General features: G+C 37.0%; 1 protein-coding gene across 1 annotated transcript; it reads left to right on the top strand.

Annotated features, from left to right (window-relative positions):
• The first annotated feature begins 1,212 nt into the window (after positions 1–1,212).
• On the top strand, positions 1,213–15,602 carry nfu1 (NFU1 iron-sulfur cluster scaffold homolog (S. cerevisiae)). Its single transcript, XM_056463062.1, has 8 exons — positions 1,213–1,296; positions 5,038–5,120; positions 5,197–5,332; positions 8,432–8,498; positions 9,888–10,005; positions 11,197–11,260; positions 11,451–11,625; positions 14,812–15,602. Exons 1-8 carry the CDS (start codon positions 1,238–1,240, stop codon positions 14,839–14,841), a joined length of 732 nt encoding a protein of 243 aa, XP_056319037.1. The 5' UTR covers positions 1,213–1,237; the 3' UTR covers positions 14,842–15,602.
• The last annotated feature ends 249 nt before the right edge of the window (positions 15,603–15,851 follow it).

The following is a 15,851-nucleotide window of genomic DNA, read 5'->3' as shown; positions in this document are numbered from 1 at the left end:
ATAATAATAATAATAATAATAATAATAATAATAATGTAATTCTTCTTATTAATTATAATATAATATTATTATTATATAATATATAATATTATATAACATATTATATAATATTATTATTATTAACCAAGTAAAACTATTATTATTACTACTACTACTATTATTATTATTATTATTATTATTATTATTATTATTATTATTATTATTATTATTATTATTATTATTATACTCCAACACGGGGAGAACATGCAAACTCCACACAGAAATGCCAACTGACCCAGCCAGGACTCAAGCCAGCACCCTTCTTGCTGTAAGGCGGCAGTGCTAACCACCGTGTCGCTCTATTATTATTATTATTAATATTTATTCATTCATTTTCTTTTGGGCTTCGTCCCTTTTTTAATCAGCGGAATGAACCGCCAACTTATCCAGCACATGTTTTACGCAGTGGATGCCCTTCTAGCTGCAACCCATCTCTGGGAAACACCCATACACACTCATACACTACAGACAATTTAGCTTACCCAATTCACCTGTACCGCATGACTTTGGACTATTGGGGAAACCGGAGCACCCGGAGGAAACCCACGCAAACACGGGGAGAACATGCAAACTCCACACAGAAACTGCGCCAGGGGTACGGGGTCTTCGTTGTTACATTTTGCGCTTGAAAATTTGCCACACATTCTCTATTGGAGACAGGTCGGGACTGCAGGCAGGCCAGTCATGTACATGTATCCTCTTCCTCCGCAGCCAGGACTGTAATGTGTGCAGAATGTAGTTCTGGATTGTCTTGTTAAAATATGCATGCACATCCCTAGAAAAGAAGGCAGCAAATTGTGCTCCAAAATCTCTACGTACTTTTCAGCATTAATGCTGCCGTCACAGAAGTGCGCCACTGCGTCGCCCCTATTATTAATATTAATAATAATAATTTGAACTGCATGAGTGACATTAAGTGACCTTTTAAGTGAACCAACCACTGAGTCAAAAACATCAGCCTTAAAAGAACTACCAAAAATGCTTGTAAGTAATAATAAAGACTGTAGAGATACAGAAATAATTACATTTAGATTTTTGCTAGAGTGCAGCGTTTATGACATAAAGCTTTCAAAAGATTTCTCACATATATGCTGTTATTTGTGCTATTGATGAATGGATAAATGGTCTGTTATGTTTTATTTCCGCCCCGCATTACATCCAGGATGTGACGTCACGCAGCCTTGGTGCCCTCACAAGCATGGCCGCTTACAGGAGCGTCGGATTTGGAGCGAATTTAGCTGCTGTTTTAAGGAGAACGTGAGTCCTTACTGTGCTATTCTACTTTGGGTTGCTATATCTGCGTGAAGATTTTAATTATATATGTATATCGCGTGAAGCGTTTACTTTAAGTATTTTCGCAATACTAGTTTACAGAGTCACTGACAAGGTCTGGGTGACGCAGATGCAGGAGACTGGACTGACAATATTATAAATATTCACAAGTAACGTTTAATGTAATCGCTTACGTGTTATAGCACATTGTAACACATGTATTTTACTCGATTAAAATGAGCTGCAAGTTTAGCTGGTTTCTGCAAACCTCTTACAAAAGTTACCGGTGAACATATTCTGGAAATGTTCATGCTAAAGTACATTTTAGTTACAAATTTGTATTATTTTATTGTATAAAGAGGAAAAGTTGGTTTTATATTCGGGTATTCAGACATTCCCCTTAATTATATAATTTCAGAAAAGTATTCTTTGCAAATTCTAAATTGGGAAATCATATAAGCAGCCAATAACTATGAAAGTACAGCCATGTTTACAGTCAATTAGATAGTGTTGATGTTGTTTTGAAGTCATACTTGCATGCTAATTCTTATTGAATATTCAAATTAGTGTGGTAAACAATATAGAGACAGTTAAATGAACGAATGTGCGAATATAAAACCAACTTAACTCGGTTTATTGATCATAGAGGTAAAGTTGGTTTTATATTCGGGTGTTCAGACATTCTCCTTAATAACATAGTTTCAGAAAAGTATTCTTTGCAAATTCCAAATAGGGAAATCATATAAGCAGCCAATAACTATCAAAGTACAACCATGTTTACATCCAATTAGATAGTGTTGATGTTATTTTGAAGTCATACTTGCACGCTAATACTTATTGAATATTCAAAGTAACATGGTAAACAATATAGATACTTCTAAATGAACAAATGTGCGAATATAAAACCAACTTTACCTCAATTTATTGTATTAATATAACCTGTTATAAATCACGACTAATAACTAAACATATTAGTGTTAACATAAATTGAAATTAGGAACAAACAAGCCATAAATGCATTAGAAGAAGTTTTATTTTAACATAACCCATATCAACATCAATAATATTTCATCAAACACCAGCCATAAATGGTGTATTGTGTTCATGTGGGGTACTGATTGAATTAACTTATTTACCAGTTTATTATTCATTGTGGAACCTCAGAAAGCAGTTGTTAGTGGATGTGAAGCAGAGCTGGGTGCCACATTTTAGTCACTTGGCTTTAGTTCAAGGGTTCCCAAATTTGTTCTTGGTGGGCCTGTGTTCTATAACCCCAAATAGACACACCTGAAACAGCTACTCAAGCTCTAACCAACATACTAGAAACGTATTGACAGATTGGAAAGTAAACTCTGGAACTAAACTCTGCAGGTCACCGGACTTTAGATGAGCCTTTGCATCTCGGTGCTCTGTATCTTCTTTTCTGTGTATCCATGACCGTCAAGTGGGCTGAATCCAGATGCATGTCAAACTCCATTGCTGGAGGGCTGCAGCCCTGCAGAGTTTAGTTCCAACCCTGCTTCAACACACTTACCTTTGGGTTTCAAACAAGCCTTAAGAATTCAATTCGTTTAATCAGCGTTAAAAATAAAGTGTGCAGAACTGTGGCTTTTTGCAAGTTTAATACTCACCTATGAATGGAAACTAGCTAATGTGACTCTTCAAGCTTGCTGTTAGAAGGAATAATCCTAATTGCTTAATCTTGTACTTTAGCTCCATAAAATGGTTCAACATCCGTTTCCTGTGAGTAATAGTATACTATATAGCAAAAAATATATTATGGTGACAACTATACATTCCTGCACATTTCAATCCATAGGATGTTATTGTTTTTTAAAAAGAGGTAATTAAAAAGAGGCACAATGTTGTTCTGAGGCAACAAATGAAAAACTACCATTTTAGTGTATTGATAATAACAAAAAGTGTCTTTTCTCAATCAAATATGCTTCTTCACATATCCATGCATATCACACATATTTATAATATAAAGATATTTCAATTTAAATATGTTAAAAAGGTAAATCTATCTTACATTCTGCTAGCAGCATGCCCAAGCAGTTTATGGTCCCAAAAAGGGCTCTTTTGTCCCCAGAAGAAAGGTCAAACCCACACACAGCTCTAATTTCATTGATCTCCAACTTTTTTTTTGTGATATTTTTATTTAAAAAATTTAATTGGGTGTTTTGTGGGCCAAAAAACTGGTTTGTTGCCTGAGGGTAACACCATGCCATAGACTGTTTACAGATTTAACAATTTTTAAATGTAATGTTTTAATGAAGCCTATCACAATAATCAGTATAATGACTTCTCACGCTATACATGGAAATGAGCTGAATAATTTTTACAATATGATACAATATGTATATATATCTCAGTTGTTTTTACGTAAGATTGAATGACTCCAAAGCCATTTTACAAGGACATCAAAGTATATATTATGGCATTTACTTCTTTTAACATTAAATTACAGAATCTAAATAACCTTAAGAAAGGAAAAAGTGTTTATGCCTATGTGCATTGTTATGTATATCATTATATAATCAGTGGCATTAGATGGTCCTAAAATGACATTATCATCACTTATCACTGTAATTTCTGAATTGCACAGCAAAAAATATTTATCATGACAGGCCTAGTATTGATGGCTACTTTTAAATGCCTAATTTTCTTTGTCTTTGCCATGATGACAGCACATAATATTTGCCTAGATATTTTTCAAGATCAAGTATTCAGCATAAAGTGACATTTAAAGGCTTAACTAGGTTAAGTAGGCAAGAAATAAGACTTTCTCCAGAAAAATAATGCAACACAAAATACTAAAAATAATGTTCTTCCTCTGTTGAACATCATGGGAATATTTAAAAAAGAATAAACATTCAATAATGTTGTCTTCAATTGTATAAGACTACGTCGAATAGTTCGGACTGCTGAGCGAATCACTGGCACAACCCTTCCTACTCCCCAAGAACTGTACTTATCCAGAGGGAGCAGAAGGGCTGCCAAAATCACTCTGGACCCCTCACACCCAGCACACTGCCTCTTTGAACTTTTACCTTCTGGTCGACGCTACAGAGCACTGCACACCAGAACAGCCTGACACAGAAACAGTTTCTTTCCTCAGGCAATCCATCTCATGAACACTTGATGATAATAATTGTGGAACCAACATCACTACTTGCTATACACTTTTATACACATATACACTTATTTAACCACACACTTTACATGCCAATTTGCACATAACAGCTGCACATATAACATTGTATATAGTAATATAGCTGTACATACACTTGTCAATTTGTATATTTGCAGTCACTACTTACTTGTATTTTTTTATTTTGTATTTATATATATATATATATATATATATATATATATATATATATATATATATATATATATATATATATATATATATATATATATATATATATATATACAGTGCATATTTTATACTTGTATTTATCTGTTTTTTGTCCTGTCTTTGTAATCCTGTTGCACTGTAGAAGCTCTGTCACGAAAACAAATTCCTCGTATGTGTGAACATACCTGGCAATAAAGCTCTTTCTGATTCTATAATGTTACATCAATCGTTCTTTTGAGGGGGTTTTAGTCCTTTTATTGATATTAGTAAAGCACGATGTTGAGGAAATCTGGAAAATATCCTAATGTTTGTGAAAATCTGCTGTTGAATCAGAATAACCAGATTATTTTCTGTTCATTCAGTTATCATGGAACCGGGCTCATCAGACCTCCTGTCCACACAACAGGCAGATCTCCAGTTCCTCAGCAAACAACCACTGTGTTCAGTGAGTACATTTCCATCATTCAGATCATCAAGCATTCGGTCAGAATGGCTCATAACATTATAATTCATTTTGTCAGTCAGAAACATGTTCATTCAGACCCAAGACACTCCAAACCCAAACAGCCTGAAGTTTCTTCCTGGCCGTGCGGTGCTGGATTCAGGCACTATGGACTTCGCCGGACCCAGAGATGCTTATTGTTCACCATTAGCGAGGTAGAGTTTGTATTTTTTAACAAGGAGTTGACTCTATATTCATTGTGTTTTAATAGGCTATATGCACAGCAAGTGTTTTACCGATAAACTTCTGGTGAAAGGTTGATGTCACCATTTTAAGTTTAAGGTTTCTCTTACAGCATCAATAATGTACAACCGCAAATGAGAAAAAAGTTAGGAGAGTATGGAAAATACAAATAAAAAAGAAAGTAGTGATTTCTGAATTTAGTTTGATTTGTTTTTCATTGCAGACAACACAACAAACTTTATTTAATGTATTCCTCATGATTTTTATTGTTTGCTTGTTTTTTGTTTTGTAAAAACACAATAAAATTTTAGTTCTTGGAACATATTTCAAAAAAGTTGTATCAGTAAAGTATTTACCACTTTGTAATGTTGCCATTCCTTTTCACAACACTTAAAAGACAGTTTGGGACTGAAGACGGCAAGTGATGAAGTGTTTCAGGTGTAATTTTGTCCCATTATTTCAGCAAACAGGTCTTAAGGTGGGCAACGGTACGGGGTCTTCGTTGTTACATTTTGCGCTTGAAAATGTGCCACACATTCTCTATTGGAGACAGGTCGGGACTGCAGGCAGGCCAGTCATGTACATGTATCCTCTTCCTCCGCAGCCAGGACTGCAATGTGTGCAGAATGTAGTTCTGGATTGTCTTGTTAAAATATGCATGCACATCCCTAGAAAAGAAGGCAGCATATTGTGCTCCAAAATCTCTACGTACTTTTCAGCATTAATGCTGCCATCACAGAAGTGCAAGCATTTGTGGATGTAACTATGCATTGTGGTACTTGACAAAGGTTTGCCAAAGTAGGTCTGAGCTCATGTGGTGATATTGCTAATAGATGAATGAGGATTCTTGGTGCCGCCTGAGGGATCTGAGATCACGGTTGTTGAGCTTAGGTTTGCACCCTTGTCCTTTACACACTGAAATTCCTCCAGATTCCTTGAATCTTTTAATGATGTTATGCACTGTTGTAGGTGAAATATCCAAATGTCGGCCTATCTGTCTTTGAGGAACATTGTTTTTAAACATTTTAATAATTTTCTCAGGTATTTGTTCGCAAACTGACGATCTTCAGCCCATCTTTTCTCCTAAAGGACTAGACCTTTCTTTGATGCTGCTTTTGTACCAAATCATAATTACAGTCACCTGTTGACATCACCTGTTTTAATTTACACCATTATTTAACCAATTTACCTGATTACTAGCTCTAAACTGCTCCTGTCACAACTTTTTTTTTTTTGAAATGTGTTGCAAGAACCAAAATTGCAATACGTGTTTATTTTGAAAAAAATAAAAATAAAAAATCCAAAACAATAAAAATCATGAGGAACACATTAAATAATGTTTGTTGTATTGTCTGCAATTAGTCACTATTTTTATTTGCTTTTAATACTGTCCCCACTTTTTCTGATTTGGGGTTGTAATTGAATTCTAATATAGTCAGTTAAATAGACTTAAGCATTTATTTAGTTGTTCAAGCATAAAACAACATGAAAGGCTGTTTAAATGCAAGCACTTCATGAGCAGTACACTGTCGCTGAAACTCCACAGATATTTAAAATCAATGCGGCGAGTTTATAATAGCGTTACAGTTCACTGAGCTGGCCAGTACACAAATTTGATCTCTGCCCTCTAAAAAAATAAGAACATTGCTAAAAAAATTCATGTCCAGCTAATTCTATCAAACCTCTTCAGCTGCTTCAGAACGCAGCAGCACGAGTGGTCTTTGATGAACCCAGAAGAGCACATGTCACTCCGCTACTCACCCGTTTGCACTGGCTGCCAGTTGCTGCTCGCATCAAATTCAAAGCTCTGATGTTTGCTTACAAAGCGACCACTGGCTTTGCTCCTTCTTATCTGCTCTCACTTCTGCAGATTTATGTGCCCTCCAGAAACTTGCGTTCTGTGAATAAACGTCGCCTCGTGGTTCCATCCCAAAGAGGGAAGAAATCATTTTCCCGAACTCTCGCATTCAATCTGCCCAGTTGGTGGAATGAACTCCCTAACCGCATCAGAACAGCAGAGTCACTTGCTGTCTTCAAGAAACGACTTAGACTTTACACACCTGAAACTTGTCTATAGCACTTGTTCACTGCTGCTCTTATAGTTGTGTAAATTGCTTCCTTGTCCTCATTTGTAAGTCGCTTTGGATAAAAGCGTCTGCTAAATGACTAAATGTAAATGTCACATCAAGGCTATGCACAAAACATTAGAACATACGTGGACTTAATGTGTAAAAATGTAATATTTCTGTTGATAATTGTTAGATTAGAAAAATACAGTTGTATTTATCGCTTTGAAATGTGAAATTTATTAGCCCTCCTGAATTATTAGCCTCACTGTATATTTCCCCCCAATTTCTGTTTAATGGAAAGAGTTTTTCAACACATATTAGTAATTTTACATAATCATTTTCTAAACATAATAGTTTTAATAACTCATTTCTAATAACTGATTTCTTTTAATTCTGTCATGATGACAGTACAAAATATTTGACTAGATATTTTTCAAGATACTAGTATTTAGCTTAAAGTGACATTTAAAGGCTTGACTAATAATTAGGCAAGTCATTGTATAAGGATAGTTTGTTCTGTAGACAATCGAAAAAAATACATTGCTTAAGGGGACTAATAATATTGACTTTAAAATTAAAAACTGCTTTTATTGTAGTCGAAATAAAACAAATATTATAGGAAAAAATATTATAGGAAATACTGTGAAAATTTCATTGCTCTGTTAAACATCATTTGGGAAATATTTAAAAAAGAAACTAAATTCACAGAAGGGCTAATAATTCTGACTTCAACTGTACATTAGCAAATTAATAATGTTGATGCATGACTGTGCAAAGCCCACTTCTGATGGATATGCTGATTCTCAGGATGCCCATTATAGTGATATCTGTCAGGCTGTGTGGGGTTTTACTGTATGTGTGATGTTCCACAAAAAATGCTTACAACAGCTTTAAATCTAGAAATGCGCCTATGAGAAAGTTCCTGCGCATTTTTGCTGAACTGTGTTTCTAGAAGCGCCTGAAGGGCATGGTGCCAGTACTGATGCTGTTTTCATCCTTCAGGCAGCTGTTCAGAATTGATGGAGTCAAGAGTGTCTTCTTCGGCCCTGATTTCATAACCATCACCAAGGTAAAGAGTCTGATGTTCAATCTAACACCATGCTCAATTATATTTGAAGGTCCCGTGACGTGCTTTGAAATGTGCACTTTTTTTAATTCGATGTTTGACGTAGACTTAACCGAAACACTATATGATCTGGGGCATATAGTAGCTCCTCCCCTTTTCCAAAAATAGCCATTAGTGTTTTGTTTTTATAACAGCTCTGGCAATGAGAGGGGTTGAGCTCAAGCACATCAAATGAAAAGCAAATGAGAAGAAAGGGGTGGGGCATGTTAGATACTAGAGAGCCTTTGATTGGTCAAGATATGATGAGAAACTGAAGTAGGAAGTGATGCTGTGTTGCCAGACGTACGATAATTATCGTACTTGTATAATAAATTTGACCTCTGTACGATGTGCGATCAATAATGAAAAAAATCCTATAATGTACAATACTTTCATAATTTTATGGCATTTAAAATTAATTTCATTGTAATCTTAGGGCTTCTATTAATCTTATTGATTTAGCTGCATCTTTTGTCCACTGTCTGTGAGGAGAACGTGGAGTTACACACGTTTTCTTTCTCATCTTACATTACATTTTCTCAGCCAATCAACGTGGAGAATGGCTCTCTCTTGTGAGGTAACATTCCTGTCGCGCATGGCCGTACTTAAGTCAGTCGTTTTCAGGTTGAGGTTGATTGTTTAAGCAATAAAGTTTTGAAAAAGTCGTGCTGAAAAGAAAGGTGAGAAGCCCCTTGATGTTCTCGTTTTTCCCCATTCAAATGCGTCATGTGAACTTGTTTTTCCAAAGTTAATCTCATCAAAACAAAACCACGAAATCGGCTCATTACAGATACTCTGAATGGGTCATGCACACCTCAGAGTGTGTTAAAAATTCAGGAGGCTGCCAACCAGCACTATGTTGCGGTCCATGACGGCTTCTGATTTGTACCACAAAATTAATCCCTTAACATTTGGCAACACATGCAGGACAGCGACTCGGAGGTGGAGTCCCACTAAGGTACGCCTAGTGTTTTTTTATGTATTATGGTGATTTGCATGTGATTTGCATGATGGTAATTTGAATAGCTGTATACTCTCCGTTTGACTTTTGTACAATAATTTTCCTCCAAATACGGTAATTTTGAGGTTCTTGTACGATACTTTGACATTTCCAATCTGGCAACACTGAGGTGATGTGAAAAAAATGTTGAACCATTTAGGAGGAAGTGACAAACTGCAAGCTTTGGATGTTTATTTCAGGTTTACATCTTCTAAATGCCGATTTCGTCACTGTTTTTGGAGCACACTAGCTTAAAGATATCCTTAAAACTAACATACTGATAACTACATCTAAAAAAAACTGGATTTTAATTTCACGGGACCTCTAAAGCTTTATGTGTGTTTTTCATTCAGATCAGTGGTGAAACGGAGTGGAAGGTCATCAAACCAGACGTGTTCGCAACCATCATGGACTTTTTCACCTCTGGACTTCCTGTTGTCAATGAAGCTGATGCTCCACGTGCCGACACAGGTTGAACATTAGGATCTGTGCTGTCCTGGTTTTGTTTGTTGTCCTGACATCATCATTGCATTTCAGTCGGGTTGGGTATCGTTTGGAGATTTCGATACCGGTGCTAAATTGATACTTTTAAAAGGGGACCGGTGCCAAAATGGTGCTTAAACCTTTTTAGCCACAAAATTATGGTGGATGACTCTAGAAAAATCTTTTATTTGACAAAATCTTTAAAAAAAAAATAAAAAAATTTTAATAGAACAATATAATTAAAGTTTAAAGTAAACATCAATTCATATTTTATATATTTGAATTACATGAATATATTTCCTTTGACCATTTGTTGGTTATGAAATTACATTAGCTTACTACTAATCTGTGGAAAGGCTGTCATCAAAATACTGAACTGAACGCTTGTGACTATGTTTACATGGTTATCAGTAATCTAATGATTTGCCTTAATCTGAATAAGACAATAATATGATCAAGGTGTTTACATGAGTTGCTTTTTAAATGTTTCTTTCATGATCCTGTCTTGCATGTTATAGTACATAGATCGGTTAATGTCATTGCATCACGCTATCCATGTTTCCTCCAGAGTTTCATGTAATTTCAGGTTTAAGTTGATTGCATGCGCCCTCAAATGTGTCATTAAGTTTGACATGTTTCCCCTTTACGCGCAACTTTTGTAAAGAATCTGCTTCACGTTGCTGTCAGAATCCTTGCTTGTAAAATACGATTTAGAATGCTTATTTTCAGCAAATTTGATGAACGGGATCATGCGTGTTGATCTAAAGAGAGTCGCTCTCGCTCACCGAATGCGCTGTACTGCGTGCGTTGCGTGCATCCGTTCTCTAAGCAACAAGAACAAACGCCTGACATCGCCTGTCAGTAATCCTCAAAGTTGTTTAGAATTAAATGTTTAGAGATGGTGTGACAACGCGTACTTATGTGTGCCTTTGATGCACCCCTTGATGCTTCTTGCGTCCTTGTCGCAGCACCAGTGGTACCGAAATTAGGCACCGAAATCCATATGCTGATTCGGTCCGGTACATACCGGTTACAAAGGTATTGGTGATATAATGGCATCGGGTTTCGGTACCCAATCCTACATTTAAGATCTATAAAACATTTAATAATTTAGCAGGCACTTTTGTTCAAAGTGACTAAAAAAGTATTAAAAGAGTAATGCTTGGTTTATATCTGCAGCTCCTTCAGAAGATGACGATGAGGTGGTGGCTATGATTAAAGAACTGCTGGACACACGCATTAGGTGCATCAGAAAGTCTCTGTACTTTTTAAGATTCTTTATTGACTACTATGTACTGAGTTCTTAATACAGAGAAATTAGAGCAATCCTTATAGTGCAAATAAAGGCTAAAATATTGCACAGCAACATTTTGTCTCAACTGGAATAATAGTCATTTAATCATGATAATTTAATTATTATCTTATTTCCTCAGACCCACGGTGCAGGAGGACGGCGGTGATGTGTTGTACCATGGTTTTGAGGATGGCATTGTTAAGCTGAAGTTGCAGGGCTCCTGCACCAGCTGTCCAAGCTCCATCATCACCCTGAAGAACGGCATTCAGAACATGCTGCAGTTCTACGTGCCCGAGGTGGAAGGAGTCGAGCAGGTGAGTACTCAAGGACTGCGCTTTTCAGGTAGTCATTTCCATTTAGCCATTTAGCAGACACTTTTGTCCCAAGCGACTTACAATTGAGGAGGCATTCAGCAATTTAACAAGAAGAGGCAGTACACACAAGAAGTGCTAGTTATACCAAGTAACTTATTTGTGCTCAGAGAAGTGCTTGTTAGTGAGTAAGAGTGCTAGAGTTTTTTCTTGAGAAAGTGTTTCTACAGGTGGCTTGTCAAGCCCACTCACCTGTGTCAGGCACACTCAGAATTTATGGTATTTTGGGGTTGGTGTGTGGTAGTGTTGTCACTATACTGGAATTCGATACCAATCGATACTGAAATCTTAAAAACGTCCATTTCCCGCTAACATTTGAGTGCTGATTTGCCATTGTGTTGACATACTCAACAGAAATGACTGTGATTGGCCGTGAAGGTCATCAGTTCACCGAACTCATCGCTGTTTACTGAGTGTAACCACAGATACAGGGACACTGGAGCGTTTACAAGCCGTGAAGATCAGTCGATTCATCAGCGGATCACTCGTATGTGAGCTTATAAACAGACCAGCTGATCTTCTAGGCTTTAAAATGCTCCAGTGTCCCTGTATCTGTCGTTACACTCAGTAAACAGCGGTGAGTTGGGGGAACTGATGACCTTCACAGCCAATCGCAGTCATTTCTGTTGAGCACGTGAACAAAATGGCCAATCAGAGCTGTTTAATAAATGGATGTTTTCAAAACTTCAGTACAGATTTGTATCGAATTCCAGTATCATGACAACACTAGTGTGTGTTGAGGTGGGTGACAGAAGAGGGGTCTTGGTCTTGGTACTCATTCGGTATAGATAGTCAAATCCAAAATAAGGAATTCTGCCATCTTTTTCTCACTCTCATGACCTTCAAAAGCTGTATGCATTTCTTTCTTCTGCAAAACACTTGAGGAGGAATGTTGGACTTTATAGAAAGGGTTTTTGATAACACTTTACTTGAATGGGTATCCATAAGACTTACTTAAGAATATTAATAATCATGGCATGAATTATTTTAATTAATGATTAGATTTCCTATTACATTGTGTGTTAATAACATCTACCCCTACCCTAACCTCCACAGTAGAGGTCAGCATTCTCGCGACTGTACTGCAGGACCCGACCAGATTTCTTGTGGCGCGGGAATAAATTTCCAAATAAAATGCAGTAGCGGTCGGGAACTCTGGTGTAACTTGAACGGGAACGGGCAGTCTAACCAATATAGCGATGTCAAGTCCCGACGTTATTTTGGTTAACAGCATATCTGTGATTTCCTCATTCTTATTGGACACCGCTGCCTGTGCACACCGAGACGTTCTTTGCTCGCGTTTTCCGTCGCCGTTTAATGCCTCGTGACTAAATAAAGGGCGCCAATGTGATCGTGCACACCAATGCGCAAAATGGCAGGTGTAAAAGTGTCATTTTTAAAGAAACGCCTTACTTGTTTTTTTGTTTTGATGCACTATGTCGAAACCATCTCCTCCAATCAGATTGGCACTTTTGTTCACTTGTACGGAGCTGCTGAAGTTACAGTAAACAGCACTTGGAGGCGCTCAAGCGCAAAACTGACAATGCAAGCGCACATTAAAGAAGATGCCCAAACGTGATATGAACGTGGAGCTGCTTATTGCACTGGTGAACAATACTCATTTCTTCATCGCTAGAGCTGGAGCTGCTACTTGAACCATCCATGCTTGTTCGAGTCACCAGTAACTTTAACAACAAGTGTGTGAACTTCCTCTCTTCCTCTTATTCTGTGTTATAAGCGGGGTGTCAGAAGCTTAAAGTTGTGTAGCGCCATCTAACGTCAAGGAGTGATTTTGCATACTCTTCTGCTTGTCGCCGGTGAAAATCGCTTGGGTTTGAATGCGGAAAAACATCTCGTAAAACGCAGACGATAAACGCAAACAAAAAGCGTCCCGGTGTGTACGAGCCTTTACACATGCTGAACACAACAACCAGTGCTTTCTGCACTTGAATTTTATTCACACAGTCTGTGCACGCATTATCCGCATAACTGTCCTCAGAGCGTTTACCAACATGGCAGAGAAAAGTGAAGATGCGCTGTCCTTCAGCCTGCATTAGAAAACTGTCAGTTTACTGTGAGGAAACCCACATCAGGCAAGTGATGTATGGGAGTCTTTCATGCGTCATAAATGTAAATAGAATAAAACGACTCTTTGCGTGATGTCATAATACCTCAAAGTTTTACCCTTTATCAGTCACAGGACCGGAACCTCAGGTTAAAGGCGGCACTCATGTCTCATTACACAAAGAGGCAAACAACACTGACATTTAGCTTACAATTCTACAGTTTTAACTGTTATGTGTCTCATTTAGTTGTTTAAATTTAAACGTGAGATTTTTGAGAAAAACAGATCTAAATTTAGCAGGAGCAATCAGGTCGGGTAGAAAACAGGGTATGGAGGGCAGCAGGTGAACAAAAGCAGAATACACAGGGGGGGTCGGTCGGTTGCGGAATAAAACCTTGCGGGAGCGGGACTAAAAAATTAGTCCCGTGCAGACCTCTACTCCACAGTAGCATGGGCGTTACACTGACTATGTTTACATGGACATCAGTAATCAAATTATTTGCCTTCATCCTAGTAGGACAATAATATGATTAAGGTGTTTACATGAGTTGCTTTTTGAATGTTCCTTTCATGTTCCCGTTTTACATGTTATAGTTCGATAGGTGTTATTTCAATTATCTGGTAACATAGTTAACTGAACCAAATAACTATCCCTGTAAAAACTCAGAGCATGTAGTCCAGAGTTTCATCACCTTAAAATAATGTCACAATGAGAAAGTTTTACCAAGTATGATGCAATCCTGGAACATAATTTTTGTTGGGAAATGTAATTCATACCCATTCCCTATCCCTAAACTCAACCATAACTGTAAATTATTCCCAAAATCAGAGGGGAATAATAGTTGGATAACAGTCATGTACAAGTAAACCTAACCATAAGCCTAAACCTAACAAAAATGTATCCCTTAATTCTGATTGGCTGATTGGAACGTTGCTCCAGGATCAACATGTTAACCCAGGTACATGTCCTACTTGGTGAAATGAGGTTGGTGTACCCATCAGTAAGATGTTAAAAGTGTTCTGAGGCATTTCTCAGCTAATCTGCTGTCTCTTCCATCCTGTAGGTGAAAGAAGAGGATGTGGAAGTTGCATAAATCACTTCCCTTTCCCTTCAGCGCCCAATCATGTTCCAGGAGCTTGAGTTTAGTGATCTCTTACACAGATTCACTGCAAAAGAAATGCTTTTGTTACTTAGAGTTTCTGACTTGTTTCTAGTTCAAATATCTTAAAGTTCTTAAATCAAGAAGCATTTTCAAGACAAGCAAAAAATATTGTCTTGTTTTCAGAAATAACAAGTCAAAATTAAATGAGTTTTTCCTTAAAACAAGCCAAATATTCTGCCAATGGGGTAAGGTAAATAATCTTGCTCATGCTTTGGAATAACATTATTTAGCTTACCCTATTTAGCAGATTATTTGGCTTCTTTTAAACAAAAACGCACTTCATTTTGACTTATTATTTAGCTACAGGAATTATTATGGCAGCAAGCCTACATTTTATAAGCCTACATCTTTGGATAGACAGTATTTGGTCAGTGCTGTAACAAGGTTTTGGGTTTGGTCACATAATATTTGTCTCAATGCACTGGTTAAAACAAAGAATGCAGTTGTGTGTGTATTATATGTAATAAATGAAATCTTATATGCATTTACTCAGACATGTATGTAAATATTATTGTATGAATCAACCGCTTTCATGCTTAATAGATTCTCAGGAATCCTCATATTGTTGGTCACTTTTTAATTATAAGATGACTTTAATAGAGATTACATTTGTAAGACATAATGTTATTTCTCATTTAGTAGAATGATACAGTAAATTAATGGCAAATGAATAAAAGAGATAAATTATTGGCTTTCGTTTCAGTGGTGTTTCATTCATTTTCCTTTGGCTTAGTCCCTTTATTTACTAGGGGTCGCCACAGCGGAATGAGATGCCAACTTATCCAGCAAATGTTTTACACAGCAGATGCCCTTCCAGCTGCAACCCTGTACTGAGAAACATCCATACACACTTATTCACACACATACACTACGGCCAATTTAGTTCATCCAATGCACCTATACCGCATGTCTTTTTCCCTTTCGGGGAGAACATGCAAACT

This window comes from Danio aesculapii, chromosome 8 (assembly GCF_903798145.1).
Source record: "Danio aesculapii chromosome 8, fDanAes4.1, whole genome shotgun sequence".
NCBI lineage: Eukaryota > Metazoa > Chordata > Actinopteri > Cypriniformes > Danionidae > Danio > Danio aesculapii.
This window is presented reverse-complemented; position numbering and strand designations above follow the sequence as displayed.